At 39.2% G+C, this 23,239-nt stretch overlaps 2 protein-coding genes across 6 annotated transcripts in view; one reads left to right on the forward strand and one right to left on the reverse strand.

Annotated features, from left to right (window-relative positions):
• The first annotated feature begins 392 nt into the window (after positions 1-392).
• On the forward strand, positions 393-3,028 carry H3-3B (H3.3 histone B). 2 transcript variants are annotated; one of them, XM_026702017.2, is made up of 4 exons: positions 393-492; positions 1,002-1,143; positions 1,475-1,628; positions 1,741-3,028. In XM_026702017.2, exons 2-4 carry the CDS (start codon positions 1,016-1,018, stop codon positions 1,867-1,869), a joined length of 411 nt encoding a protein of 136 aa, XP_026557802.1. In that variant the 5' UTR covers positions 393-492; positions 1,002-1,015; the 3' UTR covers positions 1,870-3,028. The 2 variants fall into 2 exon arrangements, with proteins under 2 accessions (XP_026557802.1, XP_087780993.1); XM_087924867.1 differs by having other exon boundaries at positions 393-422.
• The window catches only part of LOC113437151 (uncharacterized), a 28,820-nt gene continuing 6,686 nt past the window's right edge, over positions 1,106-23,239 (reverse strand). The window contains exons 3-16 of one of the 4 annotated variants that reach the window (XM_026702010.2): positions 21,604-21,679; positions 20,516-20,672; positions 19,133-19,178; positions 17,386-17,444; positions 17,224-17,259; positions 15,280-15,332; positions 13,590-13,722; positions 11,588-11,784; positions 9,644-9,689; positions 9,470-9,535; positions 4,698-4,757; positions 4,389-4,471; positions 3,837-3,931; positions 1,106-1,198 (exon numbers count right to left, since the gene is read on the reverse strand). In XM_026702010.2, coding sequence (XP_026557795.1) covers positions 1,122-1,198; positions 3,837-3,931; positions 4,389-4,471; positions 4,698-4,757; positions 9,470-9,535; positions 9,644-9,689; positions 11,588-11,784; positions 13,590-13,722; positions 15,280-15,332; positions 17,224-17,259; positions 17,386-17,444; positions 19,133-19,178; positions 20,516-20,672; positions 21,604-21,679 — 1,184 coding nt within the window. In that variant the 3' untranslated portion in view covers positions 1,106-1,121. Of the gene's footprint in view, positions 1,199-2,966; positions 3,245-3,268; positions 3,546-3,836; positions 3,932-4,388; positions 4,472-4,697; positions 4,758-7,665; positions 7,871-9,469; positions 9,536-9,643; positions 9,690-11,587; positions 11,785-13,589; positions 13,723-15,279; positions 15,333-17,223; positions 17,260-17,385; positions 17,445-19,132; positions 19,179-20,515; positions 20,673-21,603; positions 21,680-23,239 lie in introns of those variants that run through there. The other 3 variants (XM_026702011.2, XM_087924865.1, XM_087924866.1) reach the window with 3 other exon arrangements.

Consider the following 23,239-nt stretch of genomic DNA (forward strand, 5'->3'; position numbering starts at 1 on the left):
TCCTCTAATTTGCCCTCCCCATTGAGTTCAGGGTACTCAGAACGGGCTGCTTTTCTTTCCCATTGACTTTCCATTGTAGAGCTTTGCAACAAAAAGTAGGATCCAAACCATGTTTTCTGTTGTCCAATCAGAAGCCCCGGCTTCACTGCAATTGTAATTGGTTTGCTCCGGCCCACGGTAGCCAATAGGCGCGCAATTTTAATAACCAATCGGGTTTCGAGCTTCCATCCAATCGCATGCAGGATGCGGGGAAACTGTCTTTGTATCAGCTAACGTCATGGCGCCGGCGAAAGCAGATGCCAATAGCTCCGCGCGTTGCGTGTCTGTATTGTGTCGTCATGACGTTTTAGGTTCCCTCCCTCTATAAAAGTAGCGTCCCAGCAGAGGGAGGAGACAGTTAAGGTTTCTTCGCAGGTTGTGTAGTACGTGCTATTTGTGTATTTACAGCGGAAGTGTTTTTTTTTTTCTCTAAAGGATTTGTTCCCGAAAGAGGTGAGTTTCGGCTGGGAGGGAAGGTTGGGGGGGACAGTGAGAGCGGGGAAAAGAAAGAGGGTCTCCATGCTTTGGGGAGCAAATTTCGTGACAAATAAGGTGGAGGAAAGAGGTGGAAGGCCGCTTTGTTCTGCATCGGCTGCTTAAGGGAGGGCCGGAGACTTAACGTCGGCGATAGTTACCGGAGCTGGGAACAGAAGGGAAGGGACGAGCTTCCTCTCCGGCGTCGCGCGTGGGCAAGCAAGCAGGAGAGCGAGCGCGGTTCCTGGCGGTGCGCCGCGCGGGCTGAACCTCCTTGGCCCTGTGCCCGCATGGAGGACGATGACTCCCCCCGACCTCTGCCGCTGCCGTTCCCCTCCCGCCACAGCGTTTCCGTCAGGGGGGGGCGGGGGGGAACCGCGAATAGAGAAGAGGCTGAAGTGCCGGAAAGCCCACTCTGCTCCAGATCGACCGTCGGGAATTTGGAGAAAGCTGCCGCGTCCGTCCATCGCATTTATTTTCTTTTTCAGAAGAGTGAAGAAAAATGGCCCGTACCAAGCAGACTGCCCGTAAATCCACTGGTGGCAAAGCTCCACGTAAACAGCTGGCTACTAAAGCTGCTCGGAAAAGCGCCCCCTCTACTGGTGGAGTCAAAAAACCTCATCGCTACAGGTAATAAGACAAAACAATCCTGGAATGTGTGTTTTAGGACAACCGCCAAACTGATCTGTAGAAATAAAAGGATTAAGAAGGGAGTGGTGTATGTTGTAACAAAGTTAGCGTCTTTTGTTGCTGTGATTTTAGCCTTAGCCTTGCTTTAATTATAAATGTCTTGGAGAGCTGTTGTCAGCACCCAATCAACCCTACCAAGATTCTGTCGTGTATTTTTACTTCTTTGAAACTATTTTGAAAGGAGTACTTAGAAATTTTCTGGAATTGTTATATGCTGTGAACAGAGACTGCCTTACTCCTTTTTTTTTTCTCTCTCTCTCCCCATCTTTAGACCTGGTACTGTGGCACTGCGTGAAATTCGCCGTTACCAAAAGTCAACAGAACTTTTGATTCGCAAGCTTCCATTTCAGAGGCTCGTAAGGGAGATTGCCCAAGATTTCAAGACAGACCTAAGGTTCCAGAGTGCAGCCATTGGTGCACTGCAGGTATGAACCTATTCAAGTACTATTCTTCTATGTGGGGAAAGGAATAATATGTCCTTGCAGATTAATGTCTAACCAATATCTTGTTTGTTTTTTTTTAAATCTTTCACATTAGGAGGCTAGTGAAGCCTATCTGGTGGGTCTGTTTGAAGACACAAATCTCTGTGCCATCCATGCCAAGAGAGTTACCATTATGCCCAAAGACATCCAGTTGGCTCGTAGGATACGGGGAGAGAGGGCTTAAAAGAAAGCAGTTTTTATGGTGTTTTGTAGTAAATTCTGTAAAATACTTTGGTTTCAATTTGTGACTTTTTTTTGTATGAAATTGTTTATAATATGTTACATTTGTACTTAAGTCATTCCATCTTTCACTCAGGATGAATGCTAACAGTGACTATTCACATAAAACTCAGTGATGTGAGCCCTGTTGCTCAGTAGTGACAAGTTGCTAATATGCAGAAGGGATGGGTGATCTTTCTTGCTTTTCATGCATGTTTCTGTATGTTAATGACTTGTTGGGTAGCTAAAATTGTAAGGTACTAGAACTGATATAAATGTGTACAGGGTCCTTTTGCAATAAAACTGGTTATAACTTGATTCAAGTGTTTAACAATTGGGGCTGTTAAGTCTGACCATACATCACTGTGACAGAATGTGGACTTACTGAAGGGTAAAGTACAAGTCTTAACCACAGTGTAACTTACAGTTTCCTAAAAAAAAAACAAAAAAACCGTAAACCTGGCAGCTATAGAATACACTATGTGCATTTATAATAGCTATTTTATATATTGTAGTGTCAACATTTTTAAATTAAATGTTTTACATTCACATGAGTCCTGTCATTGTTGTGGGAAAAGTAGCATTTCTACTTGGGTTTATGCTTAAATCAAGTTGAAGCATGTTTATGCTTTGTATTTATCCCCAATTGCAGTAATAGTTTGCAGCAATTATGTAACTCAGTGAATAGTCTTTCTGATTTTGACATATTTACTGAATAGTTTAGGAACTAGGAAATGCTACTCAATTTCTTAGCTTACAAAATTATTTCAGCCTTGTTTCTAGACTAATTAGATGACTCATGGAAATGAAACTAGGTAAGAGCAGTCCAGCTTTCTGTGCTGCCTCTTAAAAGCTGTTCCAGGTATTTCAACCCATTGTTTGAGAATATAAATTTACAGGTTGTTTTAGGGTTTTGTCTTACTTATTAGGTAACCCATAATGGGTATTTTAAATATAATGAAAATTGTAAAGTTGCCTGCTGAGAAACTGTTCAGTTATTTGATTTGTTCTATCAAACTGGTCTTGTTTTCGATGTAGATATGCTACCTTGTGCAAACAATCTATTGCTTCAGCTTGATTTTATTCCATTTTGAAAATTGGCAATGTAAACATTTGAAAAAGCAGTTGAGTCTTCTGTTTGATTTATCTAGAACAATTGTATTTGGACAGAATATTAATCTGCACCAAGCGACTCCACAATCCAAGAGTTGACACATTCAAGATACCACTGATTGATAACAGACTTTAGCAGGCCAGTGAGGCTCCAAAAGTAGATAGAAGCCCAGCGGCAGAACATCACATCTGTCAGACAAACCACTCTGTATGTTTAAATCCAGCAGCTAAAGAAACAAACACAATTTGTCATGACTTGAATTATTTTTTTGGACACATTACAGATAGCTTACTGCTATATTCATAAACACTTTCATGCTAGATATGTAGTTGCTAGCATTGTTTACGAACCCTATCTAAAGAACAGTTTGGATTTTAGTTTTTCCAGGGATGTTTACTCCCAACAATGAAACAAGTTGATATAAGTTTGGAAAACTTCAGACATCAAATACTACAGGACCACGTATTAATATGCTGTCTTGGTCTACTTTTTTATTTCTTTAAACTATCACGCCATTATACAGGTATCTGAAATGTAAAGAATGGATTAATTTAAAAGCCTAACCAAAGTGATCATATCAAAGAACTAATAGCTTTATGCTGTATATACTTGGGACGTTTATGGGTTAGTTTAGCAGGATTTTATTAATCCAACAAGAGACTGATTAATACAACAGCCCATTCCAACCTATGTATTCTGGAAAATGCCTAAATGGAAGAAAGTTGCAGAAGAGACAAAGCTGTGAAGTACAGAGTAATATACCTTGACGAAATACAACAGCCTTTACTATAACACGTATTTCAAAGCATATTCCTTACCAATCCGTTTGATGATTTCCTTACTTTCCTCTTTAGAATTTGTTTCAAAAACTAGGCAATCAAAAGTGCTATCTTCTGGAGAGTTAGGTGAAGCTCTATAAAATAAAGATGGTAACTTTAGATATCCAATACGTTTTAAGATGGCATAGGACTAATTGCCCGAACATAATAGCATTCCTCTAATGGATCTAAGTGAAAAACCAGACTATCAAAATGAATTACTTGGTTTTTTCATGCAGGATTGGGTATGAGCTAGTTTATCAACAATCCAGTGTATTCAGGATAACATTCTATGTGGAAGGGAACATGTAGAGTATGTGCTAAACAGGTAGCATGATTCACAAAGTCCAATAAGGAAATCCTTAAGATTCCTATATTGTTAGTAAAAGACACACGGAAGTATTTGAATGTAATTGATGGATACACCCTACATTAAAAATTACTACTACTATGGTTCTATTATGACTAGTACCACTACTACATGATTAATGGGACTGGTAAATATAGTCTTGCAATGTCGTCATGTGGATGGTTTTTCAAAATAAAACTTACAAGCTACAGAAAGCAAAGAGACTGTGGCTATCCAGAGGGCGTCCCACACAGGAAATGTCTGTGTAACAATAACGGAAAAGAACCTGAAAATGGCAACAATTCTCAGTTAATACATTTGGTCAAAGCTAATTTTGGGGGAATTATTTTTATTAAATGTCGAGACAAAAAAATACTATATCTACAATTAAAAATAACTACCCTTAAAAACATTTCCAGCATCTATTTCAAGTGTGCATCCCAGACTATAAAAAGTAAAGGCAATAAATTATTGAAAAGGCATGATCAAGCACAATTGGCAAACATTCTAACCTTTGAAGTTGTTTTGTGTTGAACAATTACTTCAGTTTCTTTCACATCGAATAAAATTTCCTGAAGAAATAACATTACAACTGTTAATGCTATTAAGTGACAAAGTGTCCCTAAAAGAAACTTAAAATTGAACCTGTTTCCAATTTTCTTTTCCTGCTTCTTCCTTCCACCCAGACCACGTCATAGCAACATAGCTAACATAACTTCAGCTGAATCACTTTACAGATCAGTGAATTTACCACTTAAAGAGCTAACACAATCATTTCTGCAGGTATATGAAAAAAAATGAAAACCAACCCTTAAAAGTTTAATTAATGTAACAGCATGACTTTTAAAGAGTTCTATCTATACCGAATGCAATGTATAGCAGTTTCAGTTTATTACATTACATATTCAACCGTGGCAACCTTAGCCAAAAAAAGTGATGAACTTTGACCTATTGGGTTCACTTTACCTTTCTACCCTATATTGAGGAAAATGTTCTCCTTAGGCCTTTAAAAACCATCCTGATGCATCTGAGAGCTAATGTTTACTACTTTTTCAGCTAAATGAGCAACACATAGACTGGAAAAATGTATTTTTATACCTGCCCAGTGGTGGTAAATAGGCAGCTGATCACATTTCTGCCATATGGCAGAGCAAGGATTGAATGTTTGCATTGACTTGATATCTAGATCATTAAAAACCTACACAGGCAAATGAGCAATTTGGGATTGCCATAGCTATAATATTTGGGTGAGACAAGTTGAACAAGCCAGTCCAGCTCAATACTGGCTGCCAAAGTCAGCCTTCACTTAAATTACAAGTAAACCCGGACAGGCAATTAGCATCTTCCTTTAGATGTTTTGGCTACAATTTTCACCATTGATAAACACTGGCTGGGATAATATAAACATATTCTACTTATTACAGTTCTGCAGTTCTTTCTGACAGCTGAAAATTCTTCAAGATTACATCCATTTGATGGATTTTGCTGGGTAGCATTGCCAGAGTGACCTAGATTTATGTTCCTTAAACTTTTCAAAACCAGGGAAAAAAGGGATACTGAACTAAAACAGGGGCACAGGTAGTCCTCAACTTGTGACGGGTCACTTAGCAACTATTTCAAATCATGACAGATTCCGCCCCCCCCCTCCCAGAAAGTACTTACAACTCAGTTCCAAAGTTCTAATGGCAGTCCCCGCCCCCATGCATTTTAAGTGCTTGGCAACCGGCCTACATTTATGGCTGTCTGCAGCATTCCATGGTCACAAAACCACAATTTACCACATTTTTGACCAAAAACTGCCACTTACTTCTAATTTGGGGGGGGGGAAATATCCCATAGCGAACAAGGGGGTCATTTAACAACCACAACGTTTGCTTTATGGCTGCAACGTTCGCTTTAGGATGGAGGTGTTCACTTTACGACCACTGTGTTCACTTAACAACTGCTGTGTTCGTTCAAATGACCATCATGAAAAAAAAAAAGTCCCAAAGGTGCTTTTTTCAAGAGGCAACTCGATTTTCTGGTTTTTCTTTGAAGATGTTTTCGCTTCTCATCCAAGAACCTTCTTGAGAACTGGATGAGAGGCGAAAAGTCCAGCTGCCTTTTGTGTAAAGCACCCTTGGGACAGCATGATCTGGATGACTGAGACTCTCCATAGACACCACAAAAAAGTTTGAAAAATGGGGTTTGGTCACATGATGGCTCGTTTTAAGACCCTCACAACTTACAACTGTAATGGGCAGGCACCATTAATTACAGTTGTGATTTGAGGGCTACCAGTCTATGCAAAATATTCCATGCTTGTACTGCCATAGGCCAGTCAGGACTGAGCTGTCTGTGCCCAGACTCAAGCCCAGATGTTTTTTTCCAGGCATAATGTGCAAATTCTGGAAGACATGTCCAGGGATAAGCAGCAGAAAGGAGAGATATGGTATGGAGGAGAGGATGGAAAAAGAAGGGTAGCTGGATGGCAGTGTCTAATGGTAAAAAATCAAAGAGAGGGAGAAATTGCATAGCAAAGAAAGTTTAGGTGAAGACGGGGAGAGGGACAGGTTGGGTATGCTGCATTGGATTCGAATATGGCAGCAATTACATGGTTACAAAGGGAAGGAAGAAATCAGCAGGTGGGATGTGGCATAGCTTTTCTGGAGAAGAGGGAGGAGGGACACCAGGTTTCTCCTGCTCATCTCATAAAACTTTCTTCTTCTCGGACTTCCAGGAGAAGTATGGCAAACGGAAGACAGCTCTGCGAACATAGAACAGGTGATCATGGCAAAGATCAAGCAGCCTGTGTCTAGGCTGGTTCCTTGGAACCTCTTCCTCTTAGATACAGAGAAGATGAGCAATTCCCACATGCGTTCACACGGCTGCTCCCTGCATCAGAGTTGGTATTCAGCAGGTTCTGACCAGTTCTGGAGAACCAGGAGTGGAAAGTTTGAGTAGTTCAGAGAACTGGCAAATACCATCTTTGACTGGAGATTTGACAGTATCCTTCCCCTGCCAGGCCCACCACACCACGCCCACAGAACCAGTAGTAAAAAAAAATATGAATCCCACCACTGCCCTGCATGGAGATCACAGGCCAGCAGTTTTCTGTGGGGTTGAGCACTGGGAGATGAGGGGATTAGCCATCTTGCTTGCAACCATGTCAGAGGCTTTTAAAGTACACTGTCAGCCTCGTGGGGTAAACCAAATAAGAATCACAACCTGATGAGTTAATTCTATTTTATTGCACCAGTGGTCCTTAACTTACGAGGTTTCATTCAGCGACTGTTTGAAATTATGTCATTGCTGAATGAAAGGATTTGCGACACCTGCCCAAAGTTATGACCACTATAGCATGAATGAAATTTGGGTACTTAAACAATCTGCCTGCCCTTATCAACTGACAGCAGAGACACCCACTAGGTCCCACACCCTCCTCTCCACCCCTCAACACAAGTCAGTTATTTACCTTTTCCATAGATATTCTATGGAGATCATGTTTGGGAAGGAGATCCAACTGCTGTGCCCCTCGGCCTCTGTATAAAGTAGGGAGGCCAACGGCACCATTCTGGGATCAGCCACCATTTTAGAGCAGGCACAATCATTGTAGCTACTCCCACAGTGGTGCCTACTTCTGGAATGGTGCCATGCCACCTCTGTGTTGGAAGTCCACATTGCGGATTGGTTGCTTCCAGAAGATCTGCAGAAAAAGTGACTGAGATGTGACAGGAGGGTGAGGAGGAAGGTGTGGAACCCAGCAGGGTAGCACAGCAGGCCCAAGGCCTGTGGCAACTCAGTGGGGCAGAAAGCAGAGCATGGGGTACCTCAGGGGGTGAAGAAGGCCCTGGGGGCCTGGGGCAGGCCATATGTGAGCTGGGGAGGTACTGCAGTGTGGGCTTGGGCCTGCGATAGGTCACTCAGAGCTTTCCCCATCCCTGAGGCACCCTGTGGTCTACTAATGACCCCAACAGAGATAGCAGGGATTGGGGTCATTAAGCCAGATGGGCACCTCACGTAAGTACCACTATAACTTGCGACTGTAACAGACAGGCTCTATTACTTGGCTGTGCTTGTAGAGGTGATTGCTACCCTTCCACAGGGAATCTATTAGACATCCCGCCCCCACCCCCCACCCCGTGCCTGGCATGCCTAATGTGGAAGGAGCTGTATCATTTCCCTACTTGGTCATTCATTCATATTTTACACTTCTTAACTGCCCATCTCCTTCCCTCCCTTTTGCTATCCCTGAAGCAACCATAATCTAATAGAAGAATCTATTGTTCATCTCAGTTAGCAGCAAATTTCTGCAAGGCCAGTTGTTGTCAGGAATAGCGTTTGTTAGATAATTGATAATGAAAGCAATGCACTAATTGAGGCACCTCCATGCCCACTGTTGCCTCCCATTTCTGAATGTGAATATATGCATATAATATGAAGGCCTGGCAAGAGAGGATGAAGTATGAGGCCACCTTAATCCACCATAATTTTCAATCTTTTTTTTAAATGACATATGGGAGAAAACAATGAGCTTTTGCAACTGGTCCGTCCACAGAATAGAAACAGCTGATGAAATAGATTCTCCCTTACTATAAAAAATCTGTTCCAAAAGATGAAGAGGTCTGGAGTCAATTGGAAAGGTATGGATGATCAAAGAGAAATTCACTTGCATGAAAATGAATTGCTAAATGTACTGGGTTGAACTCACCGTCGTGCAACAGAATAAAATCCATATCTGAGCTTCAGTAATATCAGCTTCCCTATAAGCTTACGTATTTTCATGCCTTCATGAAATACTAAATGAAAGCAAAACGGTCACTGAGGTGTTCAGTCAGTAAATGTGCTACAAAAGGGGCATTTGTGTATACCTGCCTCAAACGGTGGACTTCCATTAGTTCTTAAACTAGAAAATTTTGATACTTGATTTACTTCTCATACATGACTTAATGGCACTTCTCAAGGCATTTTCCATTAAAAACAAAAGTTCAGCCACGTTCTGCCTTTAATTTAGCGACCTAAGGGAGACATTTTTCTTCACAGAATTTGTTACACAGAACATGTTTTTTTTTAATCTAAAACATAAGCCTTATCACTGTAGTGTTTTCTCATTTCAAATAGCCCTATCATCTAAATCCCTATCTGACTATTAATTAAATTATCAAGATTGCCATCACAATGGGCTGAAGTGATCAAGATTCCATCTGCTTCTTTATTTAAAAAGCATAACTTGAGCTAACGATTTAAGAGGAAAAGAAAGTAGTTTGATAAAACATTCATCTCTTATTCCCAGCATGAATCTTACCTGCTGTGGTAAATGCTTATCTAACACCATGGGTATGCCTATGTCTAATATGTCTTTGCCTCCATACTGGAAAAGAAACCAAGAGATGAAAAAAAAAAGTGAGAAAAATGCAGGCGTAAAAGTAGTATTGAAAACTGAACAACCCCCCTTTTCTCTTTAGAAACATGGTCTCACCTTTCCTACATTGGCCTGGCCTAAGTACCGCAGATTATACAGGAGTCTATGGAGAGAGAAGATTAAACAATTAGTTCAAGAAATTGGCAAAGTTTCTTTATTTTCATATCAGGATGCAGCATGTGAAAAAGTTCCAAAAGCAAACTGAAGTTGCCTTCACAGAAGTTTAGGACTGAAGAGCTATGCTTGTTTCCCCAGCCTCTCAATCAGTAGTCCTTACTGACAGCAGAGGAAGAGTAGTTCTACTAGTAGCAGACAGTACTTCTATCATGTCTCACTAACAATGGTCTTAATATTGTCAGGACAGAAACTAAAAGCTCTGTTTTTCTAAGAAGGACATATATATGTTAATAGGGTGCCTCTTATATTGATCAGTTAAAGTAAAATAAATACAGTTGATAATAACTATGAAAAAACAAGAACAACAAAAATGTTACAGTGGATAACAACTACTAAAAACTATTGAAAATTGAGTGGAGCCTGATATTATGGGAGCAGACTTTCGCCAAGTCTGAACCGTAGACATACACTCAAATAATGAGAGAGAATACTAAGTAATCCAAAGTGTTCTTTTTATTGCTGAGATTTTAGCTCAAATCTCTGAAGACTAGGAAACGATCTGCTGAGATACTCCCAGTCTTTTGCCTCAGTGCATGCACCTATAGGGACAGTTCTGCGTTCCTACCTAGCTTTCATGGACTTCTTCCCTACTTCAGGAACAGGGGTGCGTTCCACTAAATTAATTTTGTATACTGCCAGTAAGGAAATATTTATTTAGTATTCAGACTGCAATTCCCAGGATCCACAACTGCATCCCAGACACTTCCGGAGAGCTGAGCTATATCATCACCAGCAAATTTATACAAGGCAGCTGAGTAAAACCTAGCTGGCATGCCACACATGTGATGGAGAAATGCAAAACTGCATTCTTAGTTTTCTTCATAATAATAGATGAAAATGGTGAATGGGAGAAGTTGATCTTTCCCAGTTTGGGATACATTCTATAGAATAAGCCGTATAAACATGGCCTGTGCCATTCACATTCCACAATGCAAAACATTTCCCTTCCACTGAATCTTGTAGTTCCAGAAGGGGAGCAGGAGGGAGATCTCCATTATACCATATGGGTGCTAAAGAAGCAGCTTGTATGAGAACAGGCTGAAAAAAGTGTTTTAAGCAACAGAATAGCATTTCCTAGGCCATTAGCTGGCTATTTTCCAACATGATTGTGCTTCTATGACTTCCCTGTCATAGTTGATGCAGCTTTATAAGAAAGCAATGCTTATATTATGATATCTTCTCTAAATCTAATTCTTTCTGCACTCAGAAGAAATTGTGTATATTCTCTTACAAATGCCATAAAGCATTACTTTGCTCTGCCTACAGCAAATGATAGCACAAAGAAATCAGAACCTGACCATAAGCGGCCCGCCTCAATTAAAGACTGTTTTCCATCTTTATTCCAAATCTACTACCTTTATTGTAACAGCTAGTCAAACCATGAGTAGGTTTTCCAAGAGAACAGTGGGAAAAGTGAGAAAAAATTTTTCAAGTGAAAAGTGGGTTTTTCTATGGGGATCTTCTAAAACTGAAGGTCCCCATAGCACTCTCCTAGTGCATCTACAATTTGCTGATGAGTCAGTGCAACCTATAACTCCATCTTTTCTGTAACCACCAGAAATGAGGTTTGTGAGATCTGTTGGACCTCTGTTTCAGGAGGGATATTCAAAAATATGTGCGTCCACCACCCTTTGTCTGACGTTTGAAAGAGGCTGGCTCCCTTCCAGGATTCCCTCTCAGGCCAGAGACTACAAACTGCAGCAGGTGAAGGACCAGTGGGTTAGATTTGGGGAATAACCGATGCACCCAAACAGTGGTGATGAGGTAGGACTTGTGAAAATCTGCCACACTTTTGTTTTCATGATTGTCCTGAGTAGCCACTACCTGCCTCCTTGCAAACTTCGCTCCTCATTCTCTTCTTTAGGTTTGTGCTCATGTTGGAGTTGGAAGCTGGGGATTTTTTCTCTGAGAACTTTTAGATAGGGCAATAATGGCTTGAACATTCCTCCATCATGCCATTTCCACCGGATTAAGCGAAAGCTTAGTGGTTTGCCTTTCAGCTTCTGCAGTACTGAACCAGCCTGCAACGAACAGATACATGGATGATCAGCAAAGGCCTCCTAACATCATCCACTAGATTAATTATTCCCTGTCCTTGTAATAAATCTGGAGCCAGGAAAAGCTGATCTAAATGGTCACTCTGATTACTACTAGGATATGTCAGTGAAGCTTGTTAACTTACTGACTGGGTATTTTCCTAGTGATTAGAAACCATAGCATAGGATCAAAGTTTGTTATCACTGAGCATGTAAGAGTTAGCATGTCTTTTGCTAGCATGTTATTATGGTGAGTCCCAATAACTGTGTGCCAATAACCACTGGGATTACTATGACCATTTTATGCCATAATCTTTCAATTTAGATTTTTCAGACTTTGATACTCTGTGATCTTCTCCAATTGGTGAATTTTTAACATGCACCAAGGATTATTTTATCTCACCTTTTTTGGTATATAAACCAAGACGGAAAATATAGTAATAGATCTGCCTTTCCCCACTTTAACAAGATGTGTTAGGCTGAGGGAGATTGACTGACTTGAGGTCACCCACTTGGCTTTCATACCTGAGAGGCCTAACACCTTCAACACTACATCAGACTGGCTCTGCAATATGGTATAATATGTGGATCACTGATAGATTCTTCAGTAAAATGTTGTAGTGCGGAGTGCTTCAGTTCCTAGCGCCTTCCAGGAAAGCTCATTCATATTTCTCATCCTCTCTCTTTCCCCATCACATTTCTTCCTTGGGATCTGTCATCATTCTGGATTCATCCACCATATATCCTTGTTGGTCTCTTTTAGACTATCCTTCCCGGGTAACAGTTTCTTTTTTTTTTCTTTTTTCTTTCTAAAGCCTTTTGTTTTCAATACTTCTGCAAATAGAGCAGTCCCACCAAACTTATCATTGCCTCTTTATAAAATGGGAAGATGCTGTTGATATACTAAAAGAATTAAAATTGGCTTCTAGTGTAAAGACTGCAACGAGTTGTGACCACACCCCTTAAGAGAAGCATTTTTTTTTACTTTACAAAATTGTACATAACCATTTGAGAGTGATAGCTGCTTCAGACAAGATTGGATGATTTTTTAAAATCTTCTCTTCCTTTAAAAAGTTCAAGAGAGGACATGTTCTTTAGCAATGCTTCATTTTAATTGTTATTCTTTATGCTTTGAAATGCTAAGAACCATTACTCCAAAGTGCTCTTTGGCTTTGACAAGTGCCTTCTCTCTCCCTCTATCCCTATTTTTTTTTACATACTGTATAAAACAGTCTTGGTGCCTATGCCTCAGCATGCTGTGCCTGAGATAAAGAGTAGAAATGAATCATCTGTTCTGAGGAAGATATGGTAGACTGAATGGTCATTGCAGATACTAAGCATCGCTCTTCCAAGTAAGCCACCCATTCTTCTTCATGACTCCATGCAACAGACCTTATAAATGTGTATCTGAGCATTCTATGTTGAAGGAGGTAATCTCCTGGAAGGGTAAAATGGATGGGAAAGGATGCCAATAGTGGGGTACAGTTTTAACTCTTTAGTCCTTAAATAAACCATTAATATCCAAAATTTACATTTCCAAAATCTTAATTAACAATCCTAAGTAGAAATCTCATAAATATTAAAAGAATTTTTAAAACCTGGTACTTTTCTTCATCCCTCCCACCTTGATTTTTCATCTTGATCTCCAGGTCAAACCCAAGAGTTTTTGTTCAGTATAGTTCCCATAGCAACAGTGCACAGCCATCTCTTCCATTTCTTTTCAGGTCAAAGTAGCAGACAATACTTTCCCTCGTCCATCTCCAGGGATCAGGGTGTTCCCCCTCCCATACCTGTCCATTGCCTGCATTCCTCAGGGAAGATCCATTTATTTCATCAATGACATCTCCTACTAGTACTACCTCATCCACCTCTGCCTGGCTCTTTGGAAGCACTCCTATAATGAAAATCCGTCCATTTAAATACCTGATATAAAAAGAAGAAGAAGCTATAACTATTGTCGAAGAATTTGATTGTTAGAAACTTCAAACAAAAGAAAGTAGGAAAAAATAATGAGATTGGAGATAGCACATTAGGAAAATAATGCACCGATTAGTCATAATTCAAACACACATAATAGCAATAGCACTTAGACTTATATACCATTTCACAGTGCTTTACAGCCCTCTAAGCGGGTTACAGAGTCAGCATATTGCCCCCAACAATCTGAGTCCTCATGTTACCGACCTCAGAAGGATGGAAGTCTTTGAACTGGTGAAATTTGAACTGCCAAACTGCTGGCAATCGGCAGTCAACAGAATTAGTCTGCAATACTTCATTCTATCCACTGTGCCACCATGGCCCATAAGAGACCAAGGGAGTTTCGCCCAGAAGCCATTGATGCAAGTGTCCCAGCAACATGCAATGTCTTATCCTTCTTCCAGACCTGAATACTTTGGTAAACTGAAGCATGTTACAAAATATTGGTGAGAGGGGAAAATCCAAACCAGACCAAAAATGCCTGTGCAGCAAAGTGGACACGTGACTAAGAAACCAGATCTTGTAGAGGCAGTTTTTTTGTTTGAATGTTTTAGATTACACTCCCATCTGTACTGCCAGCAAAGCTAGTGCTAAGGCATGGTGGAAGTTGCAGATCAAAACACCCTGAAACTGGTTACATATTGTAAGTGGAAATTAACTTAAGATGAAGATCTGATGTCAATTTTTTTTTAGGAAAAAGGAACGGGAGTGGAAAATTGATACGATAAGGTGTACTGAATTAATTGAGGAGGCCACTGTTCAAATGACTAGCTCCTTGGGACCACATACCATTTGAGATGCATTAGGTTGAAATATTGCAAAGAGGTTAAGTTGTTAAGATATAAACACATTCTGGAAATAGTTAAAAATACTGTATCATTAATTTTGAGCAAAGTAGCAAAACTTTGAAAGGAAATGTTTTCCTGTCGGTAATTTTGTTTAGCTCATCCACCACCAAATTCAAAATATAACATGTAAAGTTATATTGGGCAGGGGTCAGAACTTATAATTTGGAGGAGGTAATTTATACACAGAAAACTTGTTGTGCTCCTTTTCCAATTTTTGGAAGTCATTCATATGAACTTGATTCTTCGACCTCATAATAGACAAGCCAATATGGTAGTACTTGGCCCAATTATATCCACCTGAGAAAGTATTTCAGCCTCGGTGATTGCTGAACTTTTACCTAAGTATCTTTTCTTATAAATCTTTTCAGCAGCTTGTGAGCAATGTCCAGTGAAATCTCAGAAGTTGAGCAGAATACATAAAATAAAATGGAACTAATTTAGTGTTGTGTGCCAAAACTTAACAGTCAGATTTAATAGTTTATTATGATGTATTGTTGTACGTGAACCCAGATACTGTGGTTTATTCAATAAACCACAATTAAAAATCATAGTTTGGCATGATCTATGAATCCAGCCAAAGTTTTATTGATTGGATCTTAATGGTTGCTAAAACCAAGGATCAAAAAGCCATATATGAAAGGGTCAAATATCTTACCTCAGCACCATTCCCAATTCCCGGCAAGGGACAGTTTCATAAGTCTGGCATACCTGGAAAGCACGATTTGTCAGTAGAACTTCTAGCACATTTGAAGGAATTCTTCTTCATCAAGCTAACCACCACTGACAAAATGGGACATTTTGCTTCCATTAGGGCCTCTAAATACAACCACTCTTACATAGCTTCCATTAGATGAGATGAAATATGAAGGTGGAAAGTCTGTCTGTCTATCTGATTTGTACCTGCCCATCTCACCTCAGTGACTCTGGGCATTTTATAAGTAACATCATAAAATAATATAAAAAGGTGATGAAAAAAGCCCAGTTAAGCTCTGGATGTCAGGAGATAAAGATAAATGTCAACTCACCCTGGGTGGTGAGTTTATTTTTTCATAAGATGACAATGAATAAAGTTTGGGAAGTATAGTATGCCAGACATGGGTGCATAGAAGAATCTTTAGTAAAAGAAATGTATGAATGTAAGAAATTACGTTTATTGTACATTTGCTTTTGAGAAACTGTACAATAGAATAATAACCTTTAATTTGAAATGTTCTACATAAAGTTGACAGTTGTTGAGCACGATAACAGCTGTACACTAGTAAGTAACACATGCACAAAGATAAATGGAATACTTAGCAAAAGGTCTAACATTGAGAAAGTGGTAATATAAGAGCGTGTGACATTTCCTTTGCTGCTTACTGTATTTAGATATAAGATACACAGAACAGTGATATCAGAGGTGTGCTGATTGGGATATGCACTTTTCATGCCTAAGATGACATACCATTAGTTAAGAACCTGAATGATATGCAAAATAAATAAATAAATAAAGCTGTATATGCACAAGCTATAAAGATTCCAAAATTAATGTAATACTAATGTAACTAAAGTAATGGAGATAACTGTATTTAATAGGGAAAAAAATGAATCAAGAGTTTCAAGTTATATATAAATGGTGAAGACTACAATAAATCAATGGTTTGTATACCTATCATGTTTACTAATATGGGGAAAATATATGCATGTTTCCATGAACATAAGCACTTGAAAGGGACTTTATGAAGGTCCCTGAAGCCTTGAAATCTCCATTTATTCACAAAGGAAAAAAACAGAATTGCAGTTATAGGGTGAAACAAAATCATTAATTGTAGAGAAAGTGGAATTCTAAGACAGATTCAGTTTCATCACAACCTGAATTAAATTATCCTTGATCTTGAGAGCTAAGAGGAGGAACCAATCATAGCATTGCTATATGTTGCTCCCAGCACCTCTCACAATTAGTCATGCTATAGGAGTTGTAAAGAAATTATAATTATGCAAATGCAGAAGCCTATCTCAATTTAATGCAGTAAATCAAGTACGGTTTAGGCTAAGGCTCAATTTGATAGCATGAAACTATTTTGGTCTTACCATAGTATCTTTTCTCTCCACAAAAGGGTATAAACATGTTTATAACAGATACAGTTTAAGAACAATTATCAAACCAACAGCGTATTTCCATGATCCAGTAAAAATCAGAGCTCGAAACCCTTAGATACAATTTAAAAGACAAATGCTTAAAATTTCAACAAAAACATAGATAATGGAAACAATATTATTTGAACTTGAGGCTCAAATTTCACATAGTTTTTTTTTTTTGTAACTGAGGTTGCATGCATGATTAGAAAGCACATTAAAAGCTCATTATCAAATTCAAAAACATGCCCAAATGCAGATTTCTAAGAGTTCTATGTCCCTGTCGCCAGTTCTGTGTAAGACAGTATAAAAATTAAATTCCAGCCCCAAAGATGAAATGCCAGTTTGGTTTTCCAGTCATGAAAATGTTAAGGTTCACACAATCAGTAAAAAAGACAACAGCAGAATATTACGAGTTATAAATCAGGACAGGAGAACATAATTAATTATGGCATCAAAGAAAGAAAATTTAAATATCTCTTACTGGAAGTTGCCAGCTTTCATCCAAGAAACTGGAATTCTGCAAACAGAAATTCAACAATCTATAACATTAAACAGAAAGGCTGAAAAACAGCAAGAATATCAACAAACCCATCATAAGAAGGATTTTAAAAAAAACATGATCCAAAGCTGTCAACTACTGTACCTGCAAATCTAAGGAGAAATTCATTTCTGTAACCACCAACATCATGGAAAAGAAAGGCTCTGGAAAGCAATATATATATATATATGTATATTACGTCTTTATCCAATCCCTGATCAGTACTGTAGTAATTTATTAGAATGTCACAGAAATGTTTATGTGGACACAACAAATGTACGTTTTGTTGCAATGAGATTCCGATAACATTCAAGGAAATATCAAACACAGGCAAGATTACAAACTAGCAAAATTTAGTTTAATCTCAGATCTGAAGGCAAGCACATTAAAACCTAAAGTGAGGAAGCGGAAACATATAGTCATACCCATAATGCTATCCACTTTCAGGATAAGTGCCTTCACACAAACTGCTGAAAGGTGTAAACTAGAGTTAAGCCAAGGAAATCAAGGCATGAGATAAGAAAAGGAAATAAAGCTACATCTAATTTTTATCAGCATCATTCGCTATTCTTCTCTATATATTTCTATTCTTCTTTGTGCCACAGCGATACACCATTTCATACACTAACCTTGATGTTCATAATTTTGACCGCTTTCTTTCCAAGGAACTTCTCAGTTCCTTCCAATTACAATTTCTGCTTTTCCTTTCCTTTCAATCCTTTCAATATTTTAAAATAGTCCAATCATTCATCCTGCCTGTTTTTTATTTATAAAATTTATAGCAAGAGCAAAAGCATTTACTTATATACTGCTTCATAGTGTTTTACAACCCTCTCTAAGCGGTTTACAGAGTCAGCATATTGCTCCCCAAAATCTGGGTTCTTATTTTACCGACTTCAGAAGGATGGAAGGCTGAGTCAACCTTGAGCCAGTCAAAATCGGACTCCTGGCAGTGAACAGTGAATTAGCCTTCAATGCTTCATTCTAACCGCTGCACTACTACAGCTCCTATTATCTTGTTATCAGGAGCAAATCTGTATGGCTGTATTACTAAGTCACCTCAACATACTTGTTATTAGTCGCTTTATTTTTGTACTCTCTGTCACAATATTTTAGCACCTATTCATTCATGACCAATTCTTGTTTTACCACATGGTTTTTAAGTTACCTCTCTTCATTTCTGTTTCTCCCAACTTAGCCAACTTTCACTTGAATATAAAAATCAGGCAGAAATAAACATTTTTTGTTTTTTCACCATTTGTTTCTCACAGTAGAACTCATACAGCCCTCCACTTTTCAACCAGCATTTATCTATCATAAATTTTGTCAATTTGCTTTATTAATCTTTATTATGCATTTTGCCAGGTATACAAATTCCTCTGACTGTTTTTTTCTCATTTATTCTTCTTCTTTTCCTCTTTTTTTCCCTGTTAAATTCTTGGCCTTTCACAACCCATTCTTGGCCGTTTCGCGCAGTCCATTGAGTACTACCATTCTTGGCTAGGATTGTTGGAAATGAATGGCACAACTTCTTGCCAAGTTGAAGTAGGTGGAAGGAGATGAAAACTACAGTGTAAACCTGAAAATGTGCTTAACACAAAAAACAAAACAAAACAAAAAGACATCCATGAAAGGATGTCTTTTACCAAGATATATGAGTTGGGACTTTGACATTATGTCCTCTTTACTCTTGAAAAATGGTAATGCTGCCTTTAGCTTTAAAGGATGGTCCACTGTTTTACTTTGGCTAAAATTCACTCCCTCAGTTACTGCCCAAAAATGTCATACAGTACAATGATGTATGCAAGGAGGCATCTTGAGAGGGTAGTATAATGTTAGAGCAGAATCTTACCTGAAAATTCTTCATTGCTCAGGATGGATGCTATTGGATCATAACACTGAAATCAGATTATAAAAACAAACATGCAATACACTAAAATAATTTATTTTGATACACGTTTAAATATGAAACATGTATCATAATAAGAGGTAATAAGTGAAAATCAAGAAAGAAGCATAAATTTGAAACCCGGCATGTTAAATGTAAAGTATTGAAAAACTGTCTTGACAGACATAAAAATAGTAACCCACTTCATTTTTCTGCTAAGAAAAAAAACACACCAATGACTGACATTTCCAGTCAGAACAATGTCAGCACAATATTGCAACATGAGCTTCCAGTTAAGAAGCTATCCAGTAGGCTACCAGAGAAATGCAGAGGACAAGGAGCACTGGTCCTTTGATATAATTAGATTAAATGATGTCTGACTGCAGCTGTGCATCGGAGGAAAAGCAAAGATCAGTGATGCAAAGATATCTACACCATTTGTATATGGTATTGTTGTCGGCACCAAGTGCTGAAACAGCAGCGCCGGAAATCAGAAGAGCAGTTCCCTGGTGCGCCACCTGGTGTTCCAGTTTCTGGCGCGCATGCACATGGCAAAGATCATCTGGCCGGCGCCTGCATGTGCCAGAACCCAGGACAGCAACGGGCAATGGCTGGCGTGCCCGGAGAGATGGCTGTGCATGCCACTTCCGGCGTGCGTGCCATAGGTTTGCCATCACGGGTATAGGGAATGGCAGAACATAAAGCAAAACAAAATGGATGTTAGCAGAGCAGAAATGTCAAAATGAAACATTGACATTTTGTAATTCAACACACTGAAATGAACTGGAATGGGTCATTTCGTATCCAGGAAGCGCCAGATCTTTGTAGACAAAAGAAAAGCATAGACAAAATACTGTAGTTGTTATTATCATTAAGAAAAGCAAGTCAAATTCAGTATTCAGATGCAACACTAAAATGATAGACTTATCCCAGTTGGAATCATAAGGCTAGAAGAAAGTTTGGAGGTCTTCTAGTTTAACCCCTGACTTTGGATTGTTGAAGTCCAAGGCAATCAATGTTACAATGATACAAATCTATTCTCCAACCACATAAGTATACTTTTCAAAACTTTGTCAACCCCCAACCCCCAAATCATACTAATTATAGGAGATAAAAATTTCAGCATCAAAATCATAGATTCCAACATTGGATCCAGTCATGTGATGGCTTGTATTACAATGGCATCGCCCTACAGCAGAAATTGTAGCTCCATTTGCGTTCATAAATTAAAGATTTTACCTTTAAGTAGTGTTCAAGCTCAGGCCTCAAGCAAAGAGACAAAGACACAAATCAAAATGTGGTCGTTATTCAAATTATCTTCTGAATTCCTCTGGATTATTTAATCACCTCAAGCAGCCTTGGAGTTCTGATGAGCTGCTGAACAGCAACTGCTAATAACTTCCCATTCAAAGCCAGACGCAGGAAGTACCGGCCTCTTCCTTGGGCGGTCAGCACCTTCTCACAAGAACTCGTTTTCTCAACCATCATGGACAGAAGGGTCTTACTACAAGTGGAAAAGTTCTTGTTAACACGGTCTCTGCTACTGAGTATTTTAAAATGTTGTTTCAATGTTGTTAAAATGGGTACAAAATAATACAAGCAGTCCTCACTTAATGATGGCAACTGAGATCAGCAACTTCACTGCTGTGTGATGCTGCTGTAAAACATGACATCACATCACCATGTCTACTTACAGTGGCAGTTGCAACAATTCCAACTGCCATCATTAGGCAAATCCTGCACAGTTGCAGCGTCCCGTGATCACATGATTGGCATTTGTGACCTCCTGCCAGCTTCTCCATTGACTTTGCTTGTCAGAAGCCAGCAGAGAAGATTGCAAATGGTGATCATGTGAGGGTGAGATGCCGCAACTGTCATAACTACAAGCCGTTACCAAGGACTCAATTTGAGATCATGTGACTGTAGGGATTCTGCACTATGAGGAATAGTTGTAAGTCCCCTTATTCGAATGGTCGCTGAACAAGTAGTCACTGAATGAGGATTACTTGTATGTGCCTTCCATGAATTCTTTCCCTGATACAAATCAGAGCATTTTAGCAGCTGTGAATTCCTCATCAAAAGAAAATGTTTCACCCCACCGTTCATTAAAATTATGTTGAAACATATAAAATAACAAAAACCACAATTTCTCCATGCCTAATTCAAAAGCAGTCATGGGTACAGTGTCCATGAAACCTTGTAATAAGCGTGAGAAGTATTAAATTAGAGCATCTCTGACTTGCTATTTCCTAACGGTACTCTTCCAATATGGGACTACAACTCCTCCAGCAGACAGGAAACTGCATTGCATGTGAACAATAAAAAGAAATCAAGTCTGGGAACTTTGAGTTAAAATTGCAACAGGGAAAGAACAAAACCCAATATTCTGAGTTCCTTTTTTACAGCATCATAAAAGGCTCCAAGAGGCCACCTACCTGTGCTGGGTCTCCTGCTGTGGAAGCTGCTCTAGCCAGTGCCAATAGTCCTTCCTCTTGAACCCCAGAACTGGCTCTGAAGAGGACAAAAAGCCATCCTTTAGCAAGAATGGTAAGACTGGAAGATGACCATATCCCTTAGCTAAACACCAGCAGTACGACTTTTTATCATCTGATAAAGAGATAGTTATCAGGGGTGGGATTCAGTTTTTTTAACAACCAGTTCTGTGGGCGTGGCTTAGTTGGTGGGTGTGGCTTGGTGGTAATGTGACTTGGTGGGCGTGGCCAACTCAACATCACTCATGTCAAGGGGTGCTTCTCCTCTCCTGGCCTCTCATAACAGTGAGGATGCTGCAACGGTCATAAGTGTGAAAAATGGTCATAAGTCACTTTTTTCAGTGCCATTGTAACTTTGAATGGTCACTAAATGAACTGTTGTAAGTCAAGGATTATCTGTACAAAAATACAAAAAGCTCCTTTGCTTGCAAAAAGCTGCCCTAAGTGCCAGTCATTAGATTAAAAATACCTACAAGCCAAAGTTACAAATCAGGCAGGGTGCCAGAGCACCTTGAGGAATAAAAATAATTAAAATGCAGTGATAACTATCAAGCAGCCATCTCTTGCTTGTAAAGTGAAATCCTTTAGCAGAAAGGTCATTTAAGCTCTCCAGAAAAAGCACATCCAGGAAAAGCAATCGCTTAAAGATACCAGCTGGTCTCACTCACTTCACAAGATATCCTAAGGAAATCATCCAGATTTAAGGAAACGTCACATGCCCTCCAGAAAGGCAGTTAAAAAAAAAATCAGTGGCAAGCTTGCATCCTGCCTCTTGGAAGTATACCCCCAAAAGGACAGTGCCAGATAGTACTAAAACAGTGAAGGAAGACCCCCTCCCCAGATAGAAAAAGAAACCATGAGGCAGGAAAAAAATCAAACACAATACAAATAATTAAATCACAACAGTAGCTGTTGCTTGTTGAAGCTGAATAGGGAAAATTATCCCATAAATAACCACAGGATTAAACATCACCAAGCACAGAATTAATCTTCATCAAAAACCATTTTTAGACCAAAACTCAGAAAGGGTGTGTAAACTCATGTTTGAATGTCAATCTTTCTAGCTAGCCAAGAAGCCTTGCTGAATGTCACTCATCTTGGTTCCCTATCACTAAAAGCTTTGCTTCATTATTCAATTATTTCTTCAAAGTACTGATTGTCCAGGGAAGTATTTCTTCCCAACAGCAGTGCAAAAACCTTCCCCTTTAAGAAAGTCAAGCCCCAGAAGCTCCAAAGACAGGAAGTCTAGGCGTACTGGCAAGAATGTAATAAGGGTGGAAAAAAAACAAAAGGAGATTGCTTCTAACTACCGGTTCTCCCATGAACTGCTTAGAAAGTTAACAAGGGGTTCTATAGAACAGGACAGAACCGGTAGAATCCCACCCCTGATAGTTATTTTAGCAGACCTACAATTAGATGCTATCTTAGATTCTGAATGCTGTTGCAGAGAATGACCTGGTGCATTTTGTGCAGACATCAATGTTTTGTGTCTTCCCCAATTGCAAAGAAGTGTTTATTATTTAAAAACAATTTTGAGGGTCTTTTGCACAAATTACCATTTGACCACCCACATTTATAT

The sequence above is a fragment of the Pseudonaja textilis genome, chromosome 2 (genome assembly GCF_049901715.1).
Source record: "Pseudonaja textilis isolate UNSWEBS1 chromosome 2, rPseTex1.2, whole genome shotgun sequence".
NCBI lineage: Eukaryota > Metazoa > Chordata > Lepidosauria > Squamata > Elapidae > Pseudonaja > Pseudonaja textilis.